The sequence below is a fragment of the Penicillium solitum genome (genome assembly GCF_028829755.1).
Source record: "Penicillium solitum strain IBT 25940 chromosome Unknown utg000001l_segment0_segment0, whole genome shotgun sequence".
NCBI classification, from domain to species: domain Eukaryota; kingdom Fungi; phylum Ascomycota; class Eurotiomycetes; order Eurotiales; family Aspergillaceae; genus Penicillium; species Penicillium solitum.
Genome location: NW_027072121.1, coordinates 6,690,167 through 6,715,553, shown reverse-complemented (window position 1 = coordinate 6,715,553; position 25,387 = coordinate 6,690,167). Strand labels below are relative to the sequence as shown.

General features: G+C 48.9%; 8 protein-coding genes across 8 annotated transcripts; 4 read left to right on the top strand and 4 right to left on the bottom strand.

The window, feature by feature from the left end:
* Positions 1-151: 151 nt before the first annotated feature.
* Positions 152-7,702, top strand: prp8 (U4/U6-U5 snRNP complex subunit PRP8; the record flags this gene model as incomplete). Its single annotated transcript, XM_040953435.2, has 1 exon — positions 152-7,702. One exon carries the CDS (start codon positions 152-154, stop codon positions 7,700-7,702), a length of 7,551 nt encoding a protein of 2,516 aa, XP_040816261.2.
* A 1,753-nt stretch (positions 7,703-9,455) lies between these two features.
* Positions 9,456-10,432, top strand: N7455_002555 (SANT/Myb-like DNA-binding domain-containing protein; the record flags this gene model as incomplete). The annotated part of the gene is made up of 2 exons (XM_065604301.1): positions 9,456-10,250; positions 10,310-10,432. The coding sequence occupies 2 exons, from the start codon at positions 9,456-9,458 to the stop codon at positions 10,430-10,432; spliced, it is 918 nt and encodes a 305-aa protein (XP_065462792.1).
* A 364-nt stretch (positions 10,433-10,796) lies between these two features.
* Positions 10,797-12,067, top strand: cox5b (cytochrome c oxidase subunit IV; the record flags this gene model as incomplete). Its single annotated transcript, XM_040953305.2, has 6 exons — positions 10,797-10,893; positions 11,042-11,095; positions 11,342-11,500; positions 11,632-11,732; positions 11,806-11,896; positions 11,979-12,067. The coding sequence occupies 6 exons, from the start codon at positions 10,797-10,799 to the stop codon at positions 12,065-12,067; spliced, it is 591 nt and encodes a 196-aa protein (XP_040816294.2).
* Positions 12,068-12,521: 454 nt separating this feature from the next.
* Positions 12,522-14,401, bottom strand: N7455_002553 (purine-cytosine permease family protein; the record flags this gene model as incomplete). The annotated part of the gene is made up of 6 exons (XM_040953339.2): positions 12,522-12,605; positions 12,666-13,371; positions 13,429-13,542; positions 13,600-13,672; positions 13,728-13,878; positions 13,940-14,401. The coding sequence occupies 6 exons, from the start codon at positions 14,399-14,401 to the stop codon at positions 12,522-12,524; spliced, it is 1,590 nt and encodes a 529-aa protein (XP_040816115.2).
* Positions 14,402-14,924: 523 nt separating this feature from the next.
* On the bottom strand, positions 14,925-16,938 carry N7455_002552 (SANT/Myb-like DNA-binding domain-containing protein). Its single transcript, XM_040953438.2, has 7 exons — positions 16,603-16,938; positions 16,313-16,540; positions 15,796-16,165; positions 15,670-15,717; positions 15,577-15,609; positions 15,429-15,512; positions 14,925-15,365 (listed from the first exon to the last, which is right to left on the bottom strand). The coding sequence occupies exons 2-7, from the start codon at positions 16,357-16,359 to the stop codon at positions 15,324-15,326; spliced, it is 624 nt and encodes a 207-aa protein (XP_040816348.2). The 5' UTR covers positions 16,360-16,540; positions 16,603-16,938; the 3' UTR covers positions 14,925-15,323.
* Positions 16,939-18,380: 1,442 nt separating this feature from the next.
* N7455_002551 (uncharacterized protein) lies at positions 18,381-19,464 on the top strand (the record flags this gene model as incomplete). The annotated part of the gene is made up of 3 exons (XM_065604300.1): positions 18,381-18,798; positions 18,931-19,077; positions 19,142-19,464. The coding sequence occupies 3 exons, from the start codon at positions 18,381-18,383 to the stop codon at positions 19,462-19,464; spliced, it is 888 nt and encodes a 295-aa protein (XP_065462791.1).
* A 589-nt stretch (positions 19,465-20,053) lies between these two features.
* On the bottom strand, positions 20,054-21,343 carry N7455_002550 (uncharacterized protein; the record flags this gene model as incomplete). Its single annotated transcript, XM_040953315.2, has 4 exons — positions 20,054-20,263; positions 20,330-20,395; positions 20,499-21,182; positions 21,257-21,343. 4 exons carry the CDS (start codon positions 21,341-21,343, stop codon positions 20,054-20,056), a joined length of 1,047 nt encoding a protein of 348 aa, XP_040816271.2.
* A 2,586-nt stretch (positions 21,344-23,929) lies between these two features.
* On the bottom strand, positions 23,930-25,032 carry N7455_002549 (ER lumen protein-retaining receptor; the record flags this gene model as incomplete). Its single annotated transcript, XM_040953278.2, has 3 exons — positions 23,930-24,499; positions 24,558-24,859; positions 24,933-25,032. 3 exons carry the CDS (start codon positions 25,030-25,032, stop codon positions 23,930-23,932), a joined length of 972 nt encoding a protein of 323 aa, XP_040816229.1.
* Between the last annotated feature and the right edge of the window lie 355 nt (positions 25,033-25,387).

The window sequence follows — 25,387 nt, the reverse complement described above, 5'->3', positions numbered from 1 at the left end:
TATCTCCCCATCACCCAGCTCTTTTCTCTCAGTTGTATTTCTTTTTTTTACTAGCTGCAAGTCTTGCTACACATGACCTTCAACCTGGCTTGACGCGACTTGGAACCAACACAACCTCTACGAGGGAGGGTTCCATCCATTAATCACTATCATGGCATCAGTGCCTCCTCCCCCTCCTCCCCCTCCAGGATGGGGTGCAGCTCCCCCATCCATGCCAATGGCACCGCCGCCCCCGGGCTACCAGCCGCCGGCCGACCCGAACGTCGCAAAATTTGCGCAGAAGAAAAATGAATGGCTGCGCACGCAACGCAATCGGTTCGGCGAGAAGCGCAAAGCAGGATTTGTCGAGACACAAAAGGCCGATATGCCACCAGAGCATCTGCGAAAAATTGTCCGAGATATTGGTGATGTTTCGCAGAAGAAATTCACCAACGAGAAGCGGAGCTATCTCGGTGCGCTCAAGTTCATGCCTCATGCCGTCCTCAAGCTATTGGAAAACATGCCCATGCCTTGGGAGTCAGCAAGAGAAGTCAAGGTACTTTATCACGTCAACGGTTGCCTGACTTTAGTCAATGAGACACCGCGTGTCATCGAGCCTGTCTTCCACGCCCAGTGGGCAACGATGTGGATGTGCATGCGTCGGGAGAAAAGTGACCGAAGACACTTCAAGCGGATGCGTTTCCCCCCGTTTGACGACGAGGAACCACCTCTTTCGTGGTCGGAAAACATCGAAGATGTCGAACCTCTGGAGCCCATTCAGATGGAACTGGATGACCTCGAAGATGCGGCAGTTTATGAATGGCTCTATGACCACCGTCCCCTTCTCGATACCCCCCACGTGAATGGTCCCAGCTACAAGAAATGGAATTTGTCTCTTCCCCAGATGGCGACTCTCCATCGGCTCAGTCACCAGATTCTGAGTGATGTTGTCGACCAAAACTACTACCACATGTTCGACTTGAACAGCTTCTTCACAGCCAAGGCTCTTAATGTCGCCATTCCTGGTGGACCCCGTTTTGAGCCTTTGTACAAAGATATCGATCCTAATGACGAAGATTTTAGCGAGTTCAACGCCATTGACCGCATCATCTTCCGTGCCCCGATTCGAACTGAGTACCGGGTCACCTTCCCTTTCCTGTACAATACCCTACCTCGAAGCGTCAAGGTCGCTTGGTACTCCCATCCCCAGGTGGTCTACGTTCGCACCGAGGACCCTAACTTGCCGGCTTTCTATTTCGACCCCGTCATCAACCCGATCTCCTCCCGCTCCGTTGCGCCTAAAAATATCACCGTCAGCCATGAGGACGAAATCTTCGGGCCTGGCAATAATGAAGACGACGAATTTGAGCTTCCGGGTGAGGTCCAGCCCTTCTTTGATGACGAAGAGCTTTACACATCCGACACTGCGTCAGCCATCGCTCTGTGGTGGGCCCCTCACCCATTCGATAAGAGATCTGGCAAAATGGTTCGTGCACAGGATGTGCCGTTGGTCAAACAATGGTACTTGGAGCACTGCCCACAGGGTCAGCCTGTCAAGGTCCGAGTCTCGTACCAGAAGATGCTCAAGACCTACGTTCTCAACGAATTACACAAGGGCACGCCCAAGGCTCAGAGCAAGCAGAATCTCATGAAGACTCTCAAAACCACCAAGTTCTTCCAGCAAACATCGATCGACTGGGTTGAGGCTGGTTTGCAAGTTTGTCGCCAGGGTTTCAACATGCTGAACTTGTTGATTCACCGCAAGAATTTGACTTATCTCCATCTTGATTACAACTTTAATCTGAAGCCTGTTAAGACATTAACCACCAAGGAGCGTAAGAAGTCTCGCTTCGGAAATGCTTTCCACTTGATGCGTGAAATTCTACGCTTGACTAAGCTCATCGTCGATGCCCAAGTTCAATACCGTCTGGGTAACATCGATGCCTTCCAACTCGCAGATGGTATTCTTTATGCCTTCAACCACGTGGGTCAGCTTACCGGTATGTACCGCTACAAGTATAAGCTTATGCACCAGATCCGTTCCTGCAAGGATCTAAAACATTTGATTTACTACCGATTTAACTCCGGCCCCGTTGGTAAGGGCCCTGGATGTGGTTTCTGGGCGCCCGCTTGGCGAGTTTGGCTTTTCTTCATGCGTGGTATCATTCCCCTGCTTGAGCGCTGGCTTGGAAACTTGCTTTCTCGCCAGTTTGAAGGTCGTCACAGCAAGGGTGTTGCCAAAACCGTCACCAAGCAGCGTGTGGAATCTCACTTCGATCTCGAGTTGCGTGCCTCGGTCATGGCCGATCTTATGGACATGATGCCCGAGGGTATCAAGCAGAACAAGGTCAACGTGGTTTTGCAACATCTATCAGAGGCCTGGAGATGTTGGAAGAGTAACATTCCATGGAAGGTTCCCGGCCTGCCCGCACCGATTGAGAACATCATTCTTCGTTACGTCAAAAGCAAGGCCGACTGGTGGGTCTCTGTCGCTCATTACAACCGGGAGAGAATTCGCCGTGGTGCCACAGTTGACAAGACCGTCGCAAAGAAGAACCTTGGTCGACTCACGCGTCTCTGGCTCAAGTCCGAGCAAGAACGTCAGCACAACTATTTGAAGGATGGCCCTTACGTTTCATCTGAAGAGGCGGTTGCAATTTACACCACCATGGTTCACTGGTTGGAGTCTCGCAAGTTCTCCCCGATTCCGTTCCCCAGTGTTTCCTACAAGCACGACACCAAAATCTTGATCCTTGCACTCGAGCGACTGCGCGAGTCATACTCTGTGAAGGGCAGACTGAACCAAACTCAGCGAGAGGAACTGGCTCTTATTGAACAGGCATACGATTCCCCCGGCACAACCTTGGCGAGAATCAAGCGGTTCCTCCTGACACAGAGAGCGTTCAAGGAGGTCAAGATCGACATGAACGATAACTACAACAACATCAATCCTGTCTACGATATTGAGCCTATCGAAAAGATCACCGACGCTTATTTGGATCAGTACCTTTGGTACCAAGCGGAGCAGCGCCATCTCTTCCCTGCTTGGATCAAGCCCTCCGACTCTGAGGTTCCTCCTCTACTCACATACAAGTGGACGCAGGGTATCAACAACCTGTCCAATGTCTGGGAGACTGCCGAAGGCGAGACGAACGTGATGATTGAGACTGAGCTGTCCAAGGTCTATGAGAAGATTGATATCACTCTGCTGAACCGACTGCTCCGTTTGATCATGGACCACAACCTGGCTGACTACATCACATCAAAGAACAATGTGCAGCTCAGCTACAAGGACATGAACCACACCAACAGCTATGGCATGATTCGCGGTCTCCAATTCTCGGGCTTCGTGTTCCAGTACTACGGGTTGATGATCGATTTGTTGCTGCTTGGTTTGCAAAGAGCCAGTGAAATGGCCGGCCCTCCGGGAAGTCCCAACGATTTCTTGCAATTCAGAGATCGTGCTACTGAGACAAGGCACCCCATCCGTCTGTACACCCGTTACGTTGACAAGATCTGGGTCTTCTTCCGATTCCAGGCCGATGACTCCCGTGACCTGATTCAGCGGTTCTTGACCGAGAATCCTGACCCTAACTTCGAGAACGTCATTGGTTACAAGAATAAGAAGTGCTGGCCTCGCGATTGTCGTATGCGCTTGATGCGTCACGACGTCAACCTTGGTCGTGCGGTTTTCTGGGACATGAAGAACCGCCTCCCAAGATCCATCACCACCATTGACTGGGATGATACATTCGCCAGCGTGTACAGTAAGGACAACCCCAACTTGCTGTTCTCGATGAATGGATTCGAAGTCCGAATTCTCCCCAAGATGCGGAACATGAACGAGGAATTTTCGGTCAAAGACAGTGTCTGGTCTCTGGTTGATAATTCTACCAAGGAACGTACGGCACATGCTTTCCTTCAGGTCACTGAAGAGGATGTCCAAAAGTTCAATAACCGTATCCGACAAATCCTTATGTCCTCTGGTTCGACCACATTCACCAAGATTGCCAACAAGTGGAACACTGCTCTAATTGCTCTTTTCACTTACTACCGCGAGGCTGCTGTGTCCACTGTCAACCTTCTCGATACTATCGTGAAATGTGAAACGAAGATCCAGACTCGAGTCAAGATTGGCCTGAACTCTAAGATGCCGTCTCGTTTCCCTCCTGCGGTCTTCTACACCCCCAAGGAGCTTGGAGGTCTTGGTATGATCTCAGGATCTCACATCCTCATCCCCACTAGTGATAAGCGCTGGTCCAAGCAGACCGACACTGGTATCACCCACTTCCGCGCGGGTATGTCTCATGACGAGGAAACATTGATTCCGAACATCTTCCGGTACATCATTCCCTGGGAAGCCGAGTTCATTGACTCTCAGCGTGTTTGGATGGAGTACTCGCAGAAGCGTATGGAAGCCCAGCAGCAGAACCGCCGCCTGACTCTGGAGGATCTAGAGGACAGCTGGGATCGTGGTCTTCCCCGTATCAATACGCTCTTCCAGAAGGATCGAAGCACTCTCAGTTTCGATAAGGGCTTCCGCCTCCGCGCTGAGTTCAAGCAATACCAGCTGATGAAGAGCAATCCGTTCTGGTGGACTAGCCAGCGACACGACGGTAAACTCTGGAACCTCAATGCTTACCGCACTGATGTTATCCAAGCCTTGGGTGGTGTCGAAACAATTCTGGAGCACACCCTGTTCAAGGCGACAGCTTTCCCCTCCTGGGAAGGTTTGTTCTGGGAAAAAGCGTGTCTTGCTAAGGGAACCCGCCTCTTGCGATACGATGGTACCGAGATCAATGTCGAGGATGTGCGCGAAGGTGACCAACTTTTGGGTCCCGACGGAGAGCCTCGCCGTGCGTTCAACATAGTGAATGGCATCGACCGCCTGTATCGCGTCAAGATTGGTGGCGAGAAAGAAGATCTTGTGGTGACGCCGAATCACATTCTGGTGCTTTATCGAGAGGAGGCCTCCAAGGGTCCCCAAAACGCGGAAAGACAAACAGTGGAGATCACTGCTGCCGAGTTTGCTGCCCTTTCCACCGAGGAAAGAAGCCTGTATAGTGCCTTCACATCTCCTGCGGTTGAAAAGGGCGCCGAAACCCCAGCTGCTCAACTGCACAGTTTCAAGATCGAGAGCATTAGCCTCGAATCTGAGAAGACAGAATGGGCTGGTTTCCGAGTCGACAAAGATCAGCTTTACCTGCGCTATGACCATCTTGTCCTGCACAACAGTGGTTTCGAGGAAAGTATGAAGTTCAAAAAGCTTACCAACGCTCAACGGTCCGGTTTGAACCAGATTCCCAACCGTCGATTCACTCTCTGGTGGTCGCCGACCATCAACCGCGCCAACGTCTACGTTGGTTTCCAGGTACAACTTGATTTGACTGGTATCTTCTTGCACGGCAAGATTCCCACTCTGAAAATTTCGTTGATTCAGATTTTCCGTGCCCATTTGTGGCAGAAAATTCACGAATCCGTGGTTATGGATTTGTGTCAAGTCCTGGATCAGGAATTGGAGCAGCTTGGCATCGAGGCCGTTCAAAAGGAGACTATTCACCCACGTAAATCTTACAAGATGAACAGCTCTTGTGCGGATATCCTGCTCTTTGCGACGAACAAATGGAATGTCACCCGACCTTCGCTTGTCTTCGATACTAAGGACGTGTACGAGCCGACTACGACAAACAAGTTCTGGATCGACGTGCAGCTCAGATACGGTGACTACGATTCTCACGATATTGAGCGGTACGTTCGTGCTAAGTACCTTGACTACACCACGGACAGCATGAGTATCTATCCTTCCGCCACTGGATTGATGATTGGCGTTGATCTTGCATACAACCTCTTCTCGGCTTACGGACAGTACTTCCCAGGCCTCAAGACTCTGGTCCAGCAGGCTATGGCTAAGATCATGAAAGCTAACCCAGCTTTGTATGTCTTGCGTGAGCGTATCCGCAAGGGTCTCCAGCTGTATGCATCGGAGAGCAGCCAGGAGTTCCTCAACTCTCAGAACTACTCCGAGCTCTTCAGCCCGCAGATTCAGCTCTTTATCGATGACACTAACGTGTACCGTGTCACGATCCACAAGACCTTTGAGGGTAACTTGACCACAAAGCCTATTAACGGTGCAATCTTCATCTTCAACCCTCGGACTGGACAGTTGTTCCTGAAGATCATCCACACCAGTGTCTGGGCAGGCCAAAAGCGTCTGGGTCAGTTGGCCAAGTGGAAGACAGCCGAAGAAGTTGCAGCTCTTATTCGATCTCTCCCCGTGGAAGAGCAACCGAAGCAGCTCATTGTCACCCGTAAGGGTCTTCTTGATCCTCTCGAGGTCCACCTGCTCGATTTCCCTAACATCTCCATTCGTGCCTCTGAGCTCCAGCTGCCATTCCAGGCCGCCATGAAGGTCGAGAAACTGGCCGATATGATTCTCCGTGCCACCGAGCCTCAGATGGTACTTTTCAACTTGTATGATGAGTGGCTCAAGTCTATCTCCCCGTACACTGCCTTTTCTCGACTCATTCTCATTCTTCGGGCTCTTCACGTCAACATCGACAAAGCCAAGATCATTCTTCGCCCCGATAAGACTGTTATCACTCAAGAACACCACATCTGGCCATCCCTGTCTGATGAGGACTGGATTAAGGTCGAAGTGCAGTTGCGTGATCTGATCTTGAACGACTATGGCAAGAAGAACAATGTCAACGTGCAGAGCTTGACCAGTAGCGAAGTCCGTGATATTATCCTGGGTATGGAGATTAGTGCGCCTTCCCTGCAGCGACAGCAGGCGGCGGAGATCGAGAAGCAGCAAGAAGAGCAGAAGCAGCTCACTGCTGTGACGACCAAGACTCAGAACGCTCGTGGTGAGGACATCATCGTCACCACTACGTCTCAGTACGAACAGCAATCATTTGCATCTAAGACAGAGTGGCGTACTCGTGCAATCGCGACCTCCAACCTCCGGACGAGGTCCAACAACATCTATGTCTCTTCTGACGATATTCGGGACGATGGCTACACCTACATCATGCCCAAGAACGTCCTCAAGCGATTCATCACCATCGCCGATCTCCGAGTGCAGGTCACAGGTTACATCTACGGAAGCTCTCCCCCAGATAATGATCAGGTCAAGGAGGTCCGCACCATTGTCATGATTCCCCAAGTGGGTAACACTCGGGACGTTCAGCTGCCACACCAATTGCCGCAGCACGACTATCTCCAAAATTTGGAGCCACTCGGTATCATCCATACGGTTTCTGGCAATGAGCCGCCGTACATGTCTGCGGCAGATGTCACACATCACGCACGTCTCATGAACGCCCATCCTTCGTGGGATAAGAAGACCGTGACCATGACTGTCTCTTTCACTCCTGGATCCGTTTCGCTTGCCGCCTGGGGTCTCACTCCGGCGGGCTACAAGTGGGGCGCAGAGAACAAGGACACAACCTCGGATCAGCCCCAAGGCTTCTCCACCAACATGGGTGAGAAGTGTCAGCTGCTCCTCAGTGACAAGATCCGCGGCTATTTCCTTGTGCCGGAGGATAATGTTTGGAACTATAGCTTTATGGGCAGCTCATTTGGTAGCGTGGAGAAGAGACCTATCTACGTCAAGATCGACACTCCGCTTAAGTTCTACGATGACCAACACCGTCCCCTGCACTTCCAAAACTTCGCTGAGCTCGAAGACATCTGGGTTGACCGGTCTGACAACTTTGCTTAAAAATGTGCAGCTGATCAGGCCCAAAATCTTCCTTTTTATTTTCCAAGCGTTTGTCTTTTTTACTCTTGTTTTCTTTTTCTTTTCTTTTGGGTTCTTGTATCACGACAACCATAATTCATGTATTGCAGCGAGAACCTAGGAAAAAGGCCGGTGTGGATTTGTACAGTACGAGTTTCCTTTTGCGAATACATTCCCTGTTCACATCAATTTTCTTTTCATTTTCTTTCTCTAATAAGTTAATAAGTCCCCCTGTAAGTATACGAGAATGCGGTTGGCTTCGGAATGCACTAGTATGCATCACCCTATAAAGATTGCCGCGATCTATGTGCCTAAGCAGGCGCCCAACAGAACTATAGAAGTCCCCCGAAGGTCCGAAGGAAATGGAAAAGAAAAAAAATATATATCTATATGTCTATGCATCTATTGAAATCGAGGTCTGCCTAAGCTCTCCGCTTTGACGCATCAGACCTTTTTCTATTGATGACGGCCTGCATGCAGCTAGCACATTTCGGCAGTCCTTCCGAATCACATCTCCTGATCTTCCATTCGACAAATCTAACAAATCCAACAAATCCAACAGGGTGTGCGAAATGGTGAGAGAGGAGTGTAGCTGGAAAACAAGTTGATGTGACTCAACTTAACCCTCATCTCCAATGATCTATTACGATCATTATAATGTCTTTCTTCCAATCACATTGAACTCTGTCAAGTCCAAACGCCAATCTTCTTTTCGGGTATACGTTTCACCCCCCTGTTCTCTTGTTCTATTCTATTGGACATATGTGATTAACTCCCGCAGGCCTTGGCTCCGAAGAAACCCGGTGCAATAGAATAGCCTGCCATCGCTTACTCGACTAGCCTATACCGTCTCAATCAGCCGATACGATATGTCCACCTCTTTTCCCAGCAATATGGCGCTGTTGCATGGAAGATCGGTCCGACGAATGAGCGATTTGATTTGCTATGTCCCCGAAGTCTGACAGGCTTCACCTGTCTGCCGTGTCTTTTTCTTTTGTCATGGCTCTTCACTCTTGACCCTGGACTTACCCTGGTCCCATATTTTGCGTTTGGTGTTTACCCCCCAATTAATAACCGCTTTGCCAACAATGCTTTCGGGGGAGGTTCTACCGCTTCGAAAGTTTTTTTGAACCCCTCCCCTTGATGTTGGGAGTCTGTGCGAAAGCAAAGGGAGAAAAACACCTATAGAGGCCGGGAAGATGGGATACAACCTGCCTATCGCGAAAGAGTTGATCATTCAGAATGCTCTTGCAGTCCGGTCCACTGGAGACTGATGGAATCTGCCCAACAACGCACGCTCCAACTTGGTCACCGGCACACGGTTGGATTTCTCTCAGGGAGGCTCTCCAGATGGTGTTATAGATATGTCCATCTCCTGGTTTTTTTTTGTTCGCCCATAATCTACGCATAAATATCTTTGTTATACCACCTATTATACATTATGTATGACCGATTCTTCTGCAAGACCTGCCTACAATTTGACCCAAAGTAACCTTATCTATCCTCTTTTGCACATCAACGCGTCGAGTACTTTCTCTTTTTGTATTGCGATTACATATGCAGGCAAGTTTCTCTTCGCATCTTCCTCCTATGCTACAGCAAAGGCCATTTTTTTTTTGGTTTGCCTTTTGACTCGGGAGAGACACTTGGGAAATAAACACGCCCTGAAATCGTTCATCTCCTAACAGTCACTCAAGCCACTTGCTGGGGCTGCAGGCCCTGGTGTTGTTTATATATGCCTACAACACCAGCGGACCCTTATCGAGGCTTCATGGTTAACTACGCTCCTCATGACAGTGGTAAGGATGCGAATCGGGAGGATATTATTTCCTACGGCGCGACGCAGTTGCTCCAAAATAGGCCTGAGATTCGCTACCACTCTGATACAACTCAGCCACCTTTTGGGTCTTCATCAACTTTTATCACGAACCACTCGCCACCACGACATTCGGGCTCGCATTACAACACGCACGGTTATAGACTCTCCCCAATACAGGGTAGTAGAAAACGACAACGTACCGACAATGGGCCTGGGCCAAATGAAGACACTGATCACAATTATGGGTACCGACCTATCTTGCAAAATCTACCCATTGGTGATCCATCGGTTTCAGCAGGCGGATCGACCGACCTGACGTACGCCGATCACGTCGGCCCTTCGTCTTCCCACCAGACATCAAACCAGGACTACCTCCAGGCTGCTCTCCCTCAACAGCATCACCATCATCGGCTACCATCCCAGTCACTGGTTGGTACGAGCTCTGCTGATCGGGGCTCTGAGCCATACATGCCGCAAATCGACCGTAGCTTCATGGACCTTCCAGGCGTGCCTACACCATACCCTGAGCCAAGAGCACCAAAGACTAGATTCGGTCACAAGGAAGATGAGATGTTGATAGCCCTGAAGGAGCACTGGAAGTTTTCCTGGCGGCAGATTGAATGCTTCTTTCCAGGGCGAAAACAACAGACATTGCAAGTCCGTTACTGTACCAAATTGAAGGAAAGAGATGTGGTTTGGGATGATGCTTTGGTATGGTTGTTGTCACCACATAACTTAAGAAACCAGGGTTGTGCTAACTCCTAGGACAGGATCAGAAACTGAAAAAGGCGCTGGAGGAGTATGAGGACAACAAATGGGCACACATTTCCCGGAAGCTTGGGCCTGGTATACCACCAGCGGCGTGTAAGCTGAGAGCCGAAGAGCTTGAATGATGTTCGGTGTGTCTTTCTGTAGTTTAGAAGGACTTGTTTATTATATTGTGACGTATAGCACGTGTCTCCTTGAGTTATTCTTTGTCAAGATATCATGTCACCCCCGTGCCCTACACAGAGAAGCCCTAGATGTTCCGAAACGGACATTCTGCCGCTCGTTGCTGAGGCCGCCCGTCCAGAGCTTCCGAGGTTCTGCCAATCAGAAGGGCTGACTCATCATCATTCGTGGTCCTATTGGATAGCTCAGCCAGCCAATCACAGGAGGTCGGACCAAAGCGGCTTCAAACTCGCCCAACCTCAAACCTCCAAACTCCCTCTCCTGCCCCAAACGCCCCGCGTCATCCACCCCATCACCTCCAGGACAATGTTCCTCCAACGTACAGCCTCCGCCCTCGCAAGGCGCTCGCCTGCTCGCGCTTTCACCCTCGCCCAGCGCCCCTTCTCCTCCTCCATCATCCGCTGTACGTAACTCAAATGGCATGATCCGACCTTCGCACAACTGTTCCAATCCCTGCGCACCCCGACCACAACACAAGGGGTGATCTTTTTTTGCAGTCAATTGATCTGAAATATCTATTGTGATCACCATCTAACGCGAAACTTTTATAGCCAATGAGAAGAAGTGGACTCCCAAGCAAGAGGGCAAGATCCTGACCTTCGAAGGTTAGTGCTTTACCCCGACCCCATAGCAGTCAATTGCTTTCTTCCAGCCTCTGTGGCTCGAGAAATATTCATATGTTCCCCCGCTCGAGCATTTGCGTGCAATTGAACGCTATGGAACCTCGGGTGCTGGTCATGCGGATACTTTTCCCGAGCCACGGGCCAGGCTCGTCATTCTACCTCAAGTGGATATCTACAAGCAATATCTAAAGAACATAATACTGACCTAATTCTCTTGTCGATATGTAGAGATCAAGAGCGAGGAGGACCTCTTTGCCCCCGGTGCCAAGCCCGGTACCATTCCCACCGATATCGACCAGGCCACCGGTCTCGAGCGTCTGGAGCTCATCGGAAAGATGCAGGGCATTGACATCTTCGACATGCGTCCCCTTGATGCCTCCCGCAAGGGTATGATTCCTTAATACCCCCCTCAACTTCGCATTGCAATTCCCGTATGACCAAATACGGCAGAATCGCATGATCGTTGCTCCGGGACGAAGACCGAGACATTGGCTAACCAAATGGGTGGATTTATGCAGGCTCCATCGAAGACCCCATCATCGTCAACAGCGCTGGTGATGAGCAGTACGCCGGTTGCACCGGTTTCCCCGCAGACTCCCACCAGGTCAACTGGTTGACCGTATGACCGCCCCATCCAAGCCCAACCGGGCTAATATATCCCGATTCTAGAGACTGACTCTACGCCTTTTTAGGTCTCCCGCGAGCGCCCCATCGAGCGCTGCCTCGAGTGCGGTAACGTGGTCAAGATGAACTACATCGGACCCGAGGAGGACCCCCACGCCCGTATGTTTCCCGATCTCTTTTTTTCCTTTTTTTGCCTTAGTATATGATAATCTGTTGGTTATGCTAACATTCTCGCTCTCAGACGACCACGACCACGGTCACCACCACCCCCCTCACGTCGAGCCCAAGACCTTCGCCGACTACGTCAAGCCCGACTACTGGTACCGCTAAATCTTTAATGGCGATTTTCTTTGGTTATTGCTTGGAAATCCCAATACAGTGTCAACATTATGCTGCGTGTCTGTCTCTGTTCTGTCTCGGTGACTCCTCCGTCTCTTTTGTACTATAGTGCTCTAGTAGATGAAATGAGAGTGTGGGTGGGGTTGTTACTTTTGACCTATGATTGTCTGTTTGGGTTTGTAGTTGATATGAGATGAGATACCGCCAATGCTCCTATTAGTAGAATTTCTTTGATACTGGAGTTAGGAGCACTGCTGTCAGATGGAAAGAAGAAAAAAAACCATATTTTAAGTCTACCCATATACCACTTTTAATCTAATGTACATGTGTATCTAGAAAGGTTCAGTAGTATAAATATGTAATGAGACCTGTAAAGCCTCGTCCAAAAAAGAAGCAAGACCGAGTTGTCATATGCTTGGACATGACATCATATATCAGCCAATGCCTACCGACCCACGAAACGAAGTTCGACGAATCTGAGAGGAGGGTAAACAAGCGCAGTCCAACAAAACCCGACATAAACACCCATCTAGCGAGTAATTAGTTAAAATCAAAGACACACAGATGGGGAAGTGGGATTCAAATTTACATCAGCACCATATTCACCGACCAATTTGGCAATGGGTCCGATGTACCACACCTGGGCCATACACAATACGGCGCCCACCCAGCCAACAACAAAGGCAGTGAAAGCCGCAATGCCAATGGGAAGCTTAGACGGATCCCGCCAGATCCCCCAGTTGTACCCAGTGCGGAGACGGAAGATGAATCGCTCCTCGAGGACAATGGCAATCCAGATGACAACCCAGTAGCCCATCAAAGCGAGGAAATTGGTGAAGATCTCAGAGAGGTTGCTACGGCCAACGAGCGCGCAGACGGTATAGATAATGACGGCAATGGTATTCCAGATGACGCGTGGTACTGCCTCGGCGTAGCGACCGAGGATCTGGAAGTCGATACCGGCGGAGTAAGTGGGCGCGACGGTATTGGCGATCAGGCCTAGGGCACAGATCACAGAGCAGAATTTGCCGAAGCCGTGCAGCGGGCCGAATCCTTCGACGATTAGTGCTCCTTGGCCTTGCTCGTAGGCGGCGGAGTACTCTGGGTGTGTGGAGATGCCCGAGGCAAGCCCGACGCCGCAGACTAGGGCCATCGTGAAGGAGACCATGAGGCCTCCCAGGCTTAGGCCGAAGAGTTTCACCCGGGAGGTATTTTCGGGGTAGTAGACGAAGAAGTCAGCTGCTAGTGGGGCGTAGGTGACTGCGGCGCTCAGACAGATGGAGAAGAAGGATAACCTGGGGTCATGTTAGAAAACCTGGGCTTCGATTCTTAGGTCTGAGATGCAGACTCACCTATTGCCAGCTACTGTCCGGGGATCGCCAACAGAGGTGGTTGACAAGTCAAATTTCATGGATGACACCCCAAAAAGGATGGAAACCACAATTACTTGGGGCAAAAAGGCGAATCTAATATGAGCTCTGTCAGTGATACTCTTACTCGTGGCAATAATCTCTCAAACTAACCGTTCGTAGTAGTGGAAGACTTGGATGCCGAATGTTGCCACAGCCCAGCTGATAACCGCGATGATCACGATGCCTATAACATCAGGGTTAGTACCACTATTGATGTATGAGGCTCACGAATTACCTACCGACAGCAACGGACATGCCACCAGGGGAGACAGCAGACAAGATTTGTCCGCCAACGACGCAATCGATCAAACCATATCCAATCATCTGGACAAGATTCAAAAGAACAATAATCTTGCTAGGCCACCAGCCCATCGAATACCTTCCAAAAGCCTGGTCACCAATTAGCACTCAATCACAAAATAGCCCAACATATTCAATACGTGCTACGCACCAATGTCCGGATCCCGGAAATGGGTCCCCATGTAGCCATCCAAGAGGAGACGGTGGAACCAATTAAGGCGCCAAAGACAGCACAAAGGGCCGAGTCCCGGAAGCTGAGACCATACACCGCAGGCCCTAACATCCCGAGGGTGATGTTATTGGGTGCAAGGTTGATGGAGATCCAAAGCAAGAAGACTTGCAGATACGACATCCACGTGTGGCGCTTCATGCGCTCATCCGCAGCAACTCGTTCGATACCACGCGCTTCCAGGTTATACTCGATGAGCTGGTTCTCGAAAGCTCTAATCACGGAGCCCAGTCGTGATCCGACGGGATTGCGGCGATTGATCGTGGTTTCGCCGTAGAGTCCCTCATCCTTGTTGGCCACGGCGGGGGTTTCAGGCGCGAATTTCGTCAGGTCTTCCTTGTTGGAGTGCACCGCTAGGGCGGTGATTTCATTTTCTGAAGCCATGCTGCGATTGTGTCAGTATCATACCTATTTTCCTGAGGAGAGAAAAAGCGCATTGAGTCCTTTCGCTGGAATTACCCAGATCAAGTTTAACCGTATATTCTCAGAACGACAATAGTCGAACACCGGTCTTCATGCAGGAGGTTTGTCCTAGATACCTTGATCGTGAGAGAATACCACACTACTCGTCTTCATGGTAGCCGTCCCTGGTCACAGGCTGTGTTACCTTCCGAGAAGAGTCACTATGAACACACACTGTAGCGTCAGCGGACTTGATCAGGCAATCACACAGGGTTTTAGGTTACCTTCGAAATCAGTTGTCTTTTTTTTCTTTTTTTCAAATTCAAAATGAAGTTAACAGGTAACAGCAAGTAACCAAAGTGAAAAGCGATCAATTTCCCGTGGGGGCAAAAATGGGGGAAGATTTGATTGCCGCGGGGAAAAAAATAAGATCGTCCCATTTGGCTTTTCCGCCTCCACCTTAGTATGTACTCCGTACTATGTAGTTAGTTATAACTATAACTAGGTATATACTACTTACAACACAATCGGGTTTCTGATTTCTGCTTATGCAATTTCCTCATACTGGAACCAGTGGGAATCATATGGTATTGATGGACACAAAAGCGCCAAAAAGAAAACAGCGCTTGTCATATCAAAACAGACAACGCCTTGGGAAAACATGATCGCAAAAATAGCATGCGCAGGTGTTCATAGCGCATATCAAGGAAATTCAAGGATAATATTGAAATAAAGAGATCCAGATCACACCAACTCCATCTGCCTGGTAAAATCAGTGGCCTCCAGCGGCCACCGATGAAACTTGCATCGCTCTGGAATTGCAGGGAATCCGGAAGAGGGAATGCCAAATTCATAAAAAAGATGCTAAGAAAAAGATATCATCACTTCGTCAGAGGCATCGTGGTCAGACGTTCTTGAAATGCTCTTTGGCATACTGTTCGCAGGCCTGTCGGAAAATATCACGATTAGATGGGAAGCACAATGACATGCAGGAACTTCGGACACTCACTTTGGCAGGCTTTCCCACTTTCTGACCGATCACTTTCCACTTATTCGCCTCGTACTCCTTGATCGCCTCACGAAGCTTCACAGACTGTACGACGTCAGAGGCGGATGCGACAACGGACATTAAAAGAAGAAGAAAAACGGGATCATACCTCATCTTCGGCAAATTCCGCGTAGTGCATGTCCTGCGTAAGGTGTCAGTAAGACGAGACGTGGTATTACCAAATTCGCTTGATATTGCGTACCTTATACCAATGCTTCTTGACACTGCCCTCGGTTCGGGTCGGGAAAGTCTGCGACAAGTAAAAAAAAAATCCCAGGTCAGCAACCCATAGTTTCAGCCTATAAAAAGAAAAGCCCCGCGCGCGCACCTTGGCGATTTCACTCCAACTACGCCCGGCGTCGCGCATTGTCTTAAGCCGTTGCTCCTCCTCTGCAGTCCATGGGGTATTCGTGCGTCCCTTTTTCTTGGGCGTAGACTCGACTGTGGGAATGGCGCCGGGGTCATCAATCCCACCCGCAGGATTCCCTGGGGCTGCCATCATGGCTGACGATCCCGCAGGAGAAGGAGGACGTTTGCGCGAAGCGCCGGGGTTTTGTTGAGGTATAGGAGCAGTCGGAATCGGGATGCCTTCGAAGGTTGGGACGCGATGAAATGGATGGATCTGTTGTTGAGCAAGCATATGCGGGGGGGCGCTAGTAGTTGCCGACGTCTTGAGGCGCTTAGATGTCGGGGGGGAACTAATCAGGCAGACAGTCAGAGAATAGAAGAAACATAAGATGAGATGAAGCAATGTAATAGGAACGCGACCCAGTGCACTTGAATTCCAACCCAGTCTCCCTCCCACAGCTGGAGGCCGGACGGAGATCACAGACGAAGGGACTTACGACATGGTGAAAGACACGCGGTTTTCAATCACACTGTGCCGATTCATCTGTACATACAAAAAGGCCGCGTAGGGGGATTAGCAGGATCTGGTACTGGCGCGCCTTGGGTCAACTCTCGGGAAGTGTTACACTAAAGACGATGACACAGGCGCATCCCAGGCAGAACCAGATTGACAAAGGTAACAGGAACAATAGGAAGGTATAGATCGCGACACAGGGAAGTCCAGACTCCGACCGGAGTGTTTTTAACTCTTATCTGGATTGGGTTGGAAGTCAAAGGGAATGCTCACAGGTCAAAATCGCATGGTCGAAGTGTCGATTCGGGGACCTCGAATTCTTCCGAATACGGGGAGAACATGAGGCTGGAAGGGTGATGGGGTTGACTTTGAGGGGAAGGCAAGGTTGAGGAGAGGAACCCCCAAGCAAAGGGGGAAAAAAAAGGTAGAGACTTTAAAAGCACAATAGTGAGAAAGATAGTGAGTGAGTGTGAGAGAGAGAGACAAGGTTACAGAGAGAAGAGGAAGGAGGAAGAGGAGAGAGGAAGTTGTGAGGAAAGGCAGAGAGAGCGGGGATGGAGTCACCTCATATCACAACAACCAAAGTAATAATAGCAAGCTATGTTTTTTATATATGTTTATATGTTTATATATTGATATAGTTTAAAAAAAGTGTTTATATGGTTTAAAGTGTTTATGTTTTAAATGGTTTAAATGGTTTAACTGGAAATGTTTTGATTTTCTTTGAAGATCTCATTCTAATCTTCTACAAAGTAGGGTCGATTTGCTCTTACTTGTAACCCCTCTATCTCTCGGTCACTCTTAAATTCCCCCCTTTATCTGTATTTACCTCCTTATATCCAAGGTAGATTATTCAATGCAAGCAAATTAAAATTCAGTGTCGATGCAAATACGCCTCCAACCACTCCCTCCGGTGCATTCCACAACTCGTTCTTCCCAGGCCTAGGAACCGATGCCCGGACAGGGCCCCTGTCACAATTGATGACTCGTTCTGTGATCCAATTCGACCGACAGTCAAGATGCAGAAGCAAAGATAATCACGTCCGGCAGATTCCATGAGACATTTGGGCCGAAGAGACCCGCGAGTGGCCTGTTCCAGAATCCGGTGACCCGGCGAGATCTCACAACACCGTGCGAGGATGACAAGACACGCCCAATGCGAGTCAACGACGCGCCCGAGGGCCTAATTATTGCAAAGCCATCCAGTAGCCCCGGGAACTCATCCCGCAATCACCATCATTCAATTGACAGAAGTAGAAGTCTCCGTCCAACCCGAGACTTGGCGGGCTAGATCAGCCACAAGACGGTTTCGTGTACGGAGTAAAGCCACCGGGGTACCATTTCCCCTCTCTGCCCCCCCTGCAAGTCGTTGTTGAGGGCAATGCACGGTATGGGGTAGAGGGTCTGGAGGAACCTATCAGCATTTCTTTTTGTCTTAATACCGCGCGGGGTTCATCCAAGGCGTGTATATATTCAAGCCCAACTTCTCAGAATCCTCCCAGTATTTTCTTTGTCACACAGACAATCTATCCCCCTGTCAATCTCTCATTGGTGACAATTGAAAAGATCGTCAATACCCAAGCCGACCAGGGCTATGGAGTTTCCTGGCATTGTCAATTAACTGGGAGATATCAAGTCGTAATGATCGAGTATCTACAGTTAGGAGGATGACGCATGCAGAGGATCAGGTGTGCTGGATTCTTCCTAATGCGGAATATTACCAATGCGAAAAAGATACTGCCAAGGGTCGCTGGGGGTAAATATGACTTGCATCACCCTGTTTTAACGAATTGGAAAGCTTTCGCTATCAAATCTAGGAATATCAAGAATATTTAGTTCTAGGCTCGCTCCGAACGAAATTTTGGGGTTCCTAGATCGAAACTATTGCTAGTATAAATAGAAAATATGTTAGAGCAACACTAAGAAATGTCCTTTGGACTTTTGAAACGAACCTAAGGATCGAACTAGGCAATTCTACCTAATATACCTAGGTTATAGAACTTACAGACGGTACCAGACAAGCGAGTTTAGTGTTACTAAGAACATCCAGGATGCTCACGGCGATAACTTTGTGGTTGTCTTCGTTGCCATGGGTGTTAACACAGAGAACTGCCCGATTTTTTGCTCTGCAGTTCGAAGCAAATGGTAGCATGGAGCGTACTACTCTCTTCCTGAACTTGGCCAGTGATCCGACCATCGAGCGCATTATCACTCCTCGTTTGGCTTTAACGACTGCCGGATACTTTGCTTTCCAGCTCGAGAAGCATGTTCTTGTTATTATGACTGATATTTCGGCCTACTGTGATGCTTTACGTGAAGTCTCCGCTGCCCGTGAAGAAGTCCCTGGCCGTCGCGGTTACCCTGGTTACATGTATACCGATTTGGCGACTCCCTACGAGCGTGCTGGTCGGGTTGAGGGCCGTAATGGTTCCATTACTCAAATTCCTATCTTGGCCATGCCTAACGATGGTATGAACCCCCTTTTACACGACTTTTACTTGTCTTGTTCTATAGCTGACCACTTCCTAAAGACATCACTCATCCTACCAGCGATCTCACTGGATTCATTACCGAAGGACAAATTCATTGATCGCTAGCTAGACAACAAGGGTGTATACCCATCAATCAACGTCCTGCCATCGCTTTCTCGCCTTATGAAATCTGCCATTGGCGAGGGTCGCACGCGGAAGGATCATTCAGATGTGTCTAACCAGCTCTACGCCAAGTACGCCATCGGTCGTGATGTCGGTAAGTTTTTCGGACTCCGTCCACGTCCACGTCCGCATCTGTCATTCTAATAACCTTTTAGCAGCCGCCATGAAGTCTGTCGTTGGCGAAGAGGCCCTTTCCGCCGAAGACAAGCTTTCTCTGAAGTTCCTCGAGAAGTTCGAACAGACTTTCATCAGCCGGTCTGCCTACGAGTCTCGTACCATTCACGAGTCTCTGGATATCGCTTGGAACCTACTCCGCATCTACCCTAGGGAGCTCCTCAACCGTATCGCTATGCGTACTCCTGATGAGTTCTACCCCCGTTCCACTCGCAAGATTACTACTAGCAAGGATACCCCCACCTTGGCCGAGCAGCAGGATATCTTAGTGCAGCAAGGTGCCAACCTGATCGATACGGCTACGTAAATGTGTTGTGTCCACTGGCCAGTAGTATGGGGCTAGCCCACGTTTGATAACCTCACTCTTTCTTTCTGATCATTTACTACCTATCGCCCATTTTATTGCTTTGTGTGCGTTCTTCCTTTTATTTATTCTTATTGATTTTGAAGTCTTAAAGAGCTTTCCCTAGAATGGCGCTGTCTCTTAGTTATGTCGTAGTATATACATCCATGGATGTATCTAGGGTAGAAAGTCTGACCTGCCTCGTAATAACTAAAAATTACGGAATTGACCAATCTAAGGTACCCAGTGTATGAAGCAATGAAATTTAAAATAAAAGATAAGAATAAAATAAATAGAAAATGGTGTAATAGCAAGCGATATCTTCCAGCTCTGCAAACATAGTCCTATCAAATCCAAGGCTAGCTGATCGTGACAAGAATGGGGGGAAGAGTCGGGGTAAAGAGTCAATCAGATTGATCTTAGAATGGGAAGAAAAGAAAGAAAGAGACCATAGAAAAAGAAAACAACAAAGTCGAACTGAAAATGAATGAGCAATAAGAAAAGAGAAAATGAAAAGAGAAGGAAAATCCCAAAAAAAGTACGACTTATGAATCTAAAAGGTCGCTTCTTCGTCAATATCCGACTCCAAGGACTGAGCTCGAGGTCGTTTTCGAGACACAGTAGGTGTCATAGGAGCAGGGTCAGACATAGCAGATGGCGATTCACTCTCACGATCACGATGTTGTTTTTTCGCGTCTAGAAGTCGAAGTTGAGTTCTGCATTGATCGGGCGAGTACAGTCTAGTACCGCCAAGTTCTTTCATCTAAAAAAGAAGATCAAAAGACACATTAGAACGTTTTCTATATCATATGAGCATAGGAAATCTCACCTTGTCTGAAATGTAATGGAATTTATCTCTTGCCCAGATCCCATGGGCGTCGATTAGGAGTTTGATCTAACAGAATCACATATTAGCACGGACTGTTCCACACATGTACATAATCTAGCTCACACGGCCTTTTTATACTATGTGTTGCCGAGGGGGGGTACATACTCACATCTGATTCTTCCCAGCGCACCATTCGCTCTCGGTACCGGCGATGAAGACGCATCTGCAGGCGGGCTTCGGAGGCATCTTTCTTAAATCTCTCCTGGAATTCCTGACGCACGACTTTCCAAGCCGTGTGTCTATCCCGCAGCTCTTCTACAAACGCGTCTTCATCTTCTGCTTGGGGGTCGCGTCGCCCGCGGCCTGGAGCCCGGATCCTGGGGAGTATGTGTGAAGTTGGCTGGACGTGCTGGCGATCTTGCTGCATTCGGAGAACGCCTTCTGGGTTGGGAGCGATACTGACTGGTGTGTTGCTTGGCTGCTCGCGCGAGGGCGTCTCCGAGGACGGAAGTCTGGCGCGCTTGGCTGGTGGTGGACCCTGTGGCGACTGGCTAGGCGTTTGTGCCACGCCATGCTGGAGGACACTTGGGTCCGGAGCGTACAAGTAGGCCGGGTCTGGAGCTGAAGACTGGGGGAAATTACTCGGGAATGGTGCAGAGATACCGAGACCCAGTGGAGCTGAGAGGGGATCATTGAGGCTGTACTGGTATTCTTGTGCGTGGTAGCCCTGTGAGTGGTGACTGATTGCTGGGCTGGGATGAAACGAGTTATCCGGAAGGCTGATTGGTGTCAGGAGGCTGTTTGGAGCTAGAGACTCTGTGCAGTAAGGACTAGTGACTCCTATGAGCGGGGTCTAGATCGTATACGGGGTCAGCTCATGTTGTGGAAGTATACAATGTGCTGTTTCAAAGGTGCATAGGTACATACCGCTGGAATTGTGGACCAATGAGCTGGGATGCCTCCATAGTACTCTGACATTTCTTCGGTGCAGGGGATATCCGAGCGATTAGACATAATGGCGACTGGTTGCAACTCAAGCGGCAGATAAAACAAGGGGTGATTCACAGTCCACTGCGTTGTCTGAGTGGGGAGAATAAACGCCGAAGCAGCAGAATGTGAAACGAGATATGAAACTCTGAGGTAAGGGAAGATGTGGGACTGCAGGCGGCTGATAGAATATAGTTTGCTGGGTCTTTAGGGCATGTGTATATCAACAAGGTCTTTCGCTCCGAATGGTGAAAAGAAAGATTCACCTTCCCAACCCTCGACGGTAGCGGATCTTATAAGATTCATGCGAGCAAGAAAAAGAGGGGAAGATTTAAAATCAAGCAAGATGCACAAGTCCGCCTGTCCTCCACTTCGAGAGATATCACAGCCAGCACCGGGATGCCTCGTGAGGCAAGATGTGAACAATCTGTCGAGGTATTAACCATAGGCTCAGAGGGCACCAAAACAGATATCAGTACCGCCGGCGAGCGCTGTGCCGCATTAGAACGTAGGGAGACCCATGAAGGCTCGACGAGAGCCTATATTTAAGCGCTGCGGACTCAATAGTCCAATGTTGATATCCATATTCCGCCCCCATCCCTGACCGGGGGCTCAGACTCTGCATGGTGAATAGGAATTAAAGTGAATCTATGAATTCAGACCCACTGCAACGGGCCAAAGGAAAAAGCAAAAATGTAAAATAAAAAAGCAAAAACGTAGGAAAAAAACGTGCGCTGCTTAGGGTTGTGGATGATCCTCCACAAAAGAGACAAAGCGTAGCGCTTAGAGCTTTGGAGAGGTCCAGTGGATTATGGAGGGACCCCCCCAATTAAAACCATAATATCCATAATAATGACAATAATATCCATAATATCCATACTAAGCCCATCAATTACAAAATAGATCTTTCATTTTTAGATTTCGAGTTAGACATAAAACATTCAACTGCCCCCAAAGCCGATATGGCCCCATCTCTTAGAAGATGTTTTGCACAAGTCAGCCTCGTTGACAGCCTACCTACTCTAAAATAGTTTCATTTTGGCAGCCCCCACGAGAAGAAAAGAAGAAAAAAAAGAAAACCCCTCAAAACTTGGCGCTAGATTCCAACACACCGGTTGTGGGAAAAGAGGGAGGGATCACGATCCTCCATGCATTCTCACATTCTCCAATGCAGAGGCGTTGTTCAAGACGGGCGCCTCTCGACTGGTCATAGATGATCCAAAATTCTTCTGAGGCTGAGAAAGACCCCACGAGCCGCTTGGTGGCTTTGTCCACGGAGAATTCATGACCGCTGGTTAAGCGCTGATGTAGACACCCGGTAAACCCCGGTCATCTCGAAGGTGCAGAACAACCTTGGAACTTTCTTTGTGACATTTTTTTTTCTCTTGCTTCTGTATGGATCGAGCAAAAATTCATTTTTTGCTTCTCCTTCCTATTAGATCTCAAATCTCCACATTTTCGGTGGTCGTTTGCTTCCGGGGCATCTCGGTCAGGCTCTCCGAGCCACGTCGTGCTTCTAAGCGCCCAAGAAAAAGCCAGGCGTGTCTGGACCTGAAATAATACGCCCACTTCTTTTTGATCTATCTGCACATCACGATTTTGAAAAAGAAAAAAAAAAAAGAAAAAGAAAAAGAAGAAAAACATCGCATGGGAGTTGATGGCTCCCACAAATCTTGGATAGTGTTGAACCAACCTTGGAGGATATTTCTTCTGGATAGTGCATTTGGCCCCCAATTCAGCTCTGGGGGTAGATACCGTGAGATATTAGTTTGCATTAAGTACTCATCAAAACATTGGACTGTAACACAATATCATCTTCAACCCTAGTATATTAGGGATCTTTCGAGCTACAACTCCAGATATGAATCGAAAGAAACTCGGGAGGCTCTGAAGATCAGCGTTCCTTTCCGGGAGCACTATGTAGACTACCCGTATTGACCACATGTATTATTGACTGTTTCTCACTTTCACCCTTGCACAGGGACTTCTATTATTTCTGACATTATCTTATGTGATAATCTATTCAAGATACATACTTTGTGGGGGCCGAATGCTCATTTGGGTATGCCCCGAGATGAATAGACACCCCAGTAATGTAATACTCTCGGGGGCTAACCCGGAGGAGAGCGCCTCCATAAAAGCGGCAGCTAAGAAAAAAAAAAAAAGCCCCCAAAAATCTGGTATGTAGAACTACCGGTTTCCATGCATGTGGACTGAATCAAGACAGTACAGGACTACTAACTACAGAGTAGGTAGAGACTAAAGGAAAATCAGGATCCGTACCGGGCTACTAGTGACATCAAATGACATCAAATAACCCCTGGGTAGCTTGATGAAACGGTGTAGGCTGAGTAGGCTGAGCAAAAATGGCCCCCATAAATTTGGGGCCAGAGCACGGAATACTCCGTACATGTTCTCATTTCCTAATTCTATCACAAAAAGTGGCCCGGAATCAAAAGGTGGGTATCAAACCCCGGGAGATAACCAAACTAGAACGCGGATCTTCCCGTGCAACCCATTTAGAGCTCAAGGCTCTGCGCAACATCCAACCAACAATGACATATAGTTATGCCATGCTGTGACCGAATTTCCCCATAGCAAATCATTCATCACTTAACGAGGATTACTCACCCGGTGATCATCAATTTCGTCTTCGTCCCCCGAAAACCCATCTAAACTATCATCATGATGATGTCCCTTATTGTGGCCATTGGTTTCCAGGGTATCATCAGCTGCGATGGAAATACCACGAGCGCCCCACCGGTTGTGGTTTGATTGACCATCCACCCCTTCCTCCTCGTCTCGAAGGTGTTGTTCTTCGTCTGTAGAGACTCGCGATGCCCGGAAATTCACCACACGATTCACCAGCCAACTGTTCCCATAGTCCTCGGAGTCAACGACACCACCATTGCGAAGCTTGACCCGCTGGCGCGAATAGTATACCCATGCAAAGTCGACATAAAAGGCAGTCTGTACAATGCCAAACACAACCGCGATCCAATCGTTGAAGGGCTCCTTGTTGAAGAGGCGGACTATCCAATTTAGGATGTAGAATGCTCTGTAGGAGCCCAAAGCAAGGAGGTAATATGAGTCGATCACCGTCGGGACAGTGGTCTGGCGAAGGAGAAGGAGCTGCGGCAAAACACAGACAGACTCAAGAATAATAGAGAAAGCCCAGCAAAACTAAATGATTGGATCAGTTACGTTGCGAATATGAATACTTCGAGCTTTGCCGGCTTACCTCAAGGATCCATGAATTGTAAGGCTCGGTGTCGAGAAGCCAGATTGAGATCGGTGCCAAAACAATGGACCCAGCCACAGACCACGAACCGAGTTTCCAAGCTCGCTCCCTCTCTCTCGTCCGTGGGTATACTTTCATCATCAAGAAGATCAGGTATGAGGACGAGATGAGGTAGAAGAGCTTGAAGGAGACATTCCAAATGCTGTGCCACGTGCCGCTCTTGTATGTGTGGGGATCGAATAGATCAAGATAGCGAAATATGAAGACGACGCCGTACAGCAGCTGCGTGAGGAGTGAGACGCCTAAATCAAATTCCCGTGTCAGTAAGCTCTGCAAGGTACCTAGGTAATCGGATTGATACAAGGGTGCACGAACCCTCGGCGCTCTTATTCTTGTGGATAGCCCAGAGCAGGACACCTATTGAGCCTGCATGAGACAGATCTCCAATTATACGAAAGACATTCCAGGCCACCATGGCTGTAGGGGTGTGATCGGACAATCAAGCAGTGAGTTGGAGATGTGGGGTGTGGACACTTGTCAAGCTATCACCATTAAGGTCGGCGCCAAGTATCTGGCGGAATGGGAGAATCAGGTGGTGTCGAGTAGATTGGAAGAGAAAAGACTTGTTTTCTGTGTATGTACGTTCCCTCCAATGAGATTAACTTGCAGGGAGATGCAAAGAGTGAAGGTATATTGGCGCTGTTGGAGTGACTGGGGGAGTTCGTTATCGGCGATCCACATGAGCTTGGGCCGCGTGTCCCCCTCACGTGAGGTTGACGTCAGCGCGTAAATCGACTGGAGTAGTTGGATGGCGAGAAATATTGTGAATA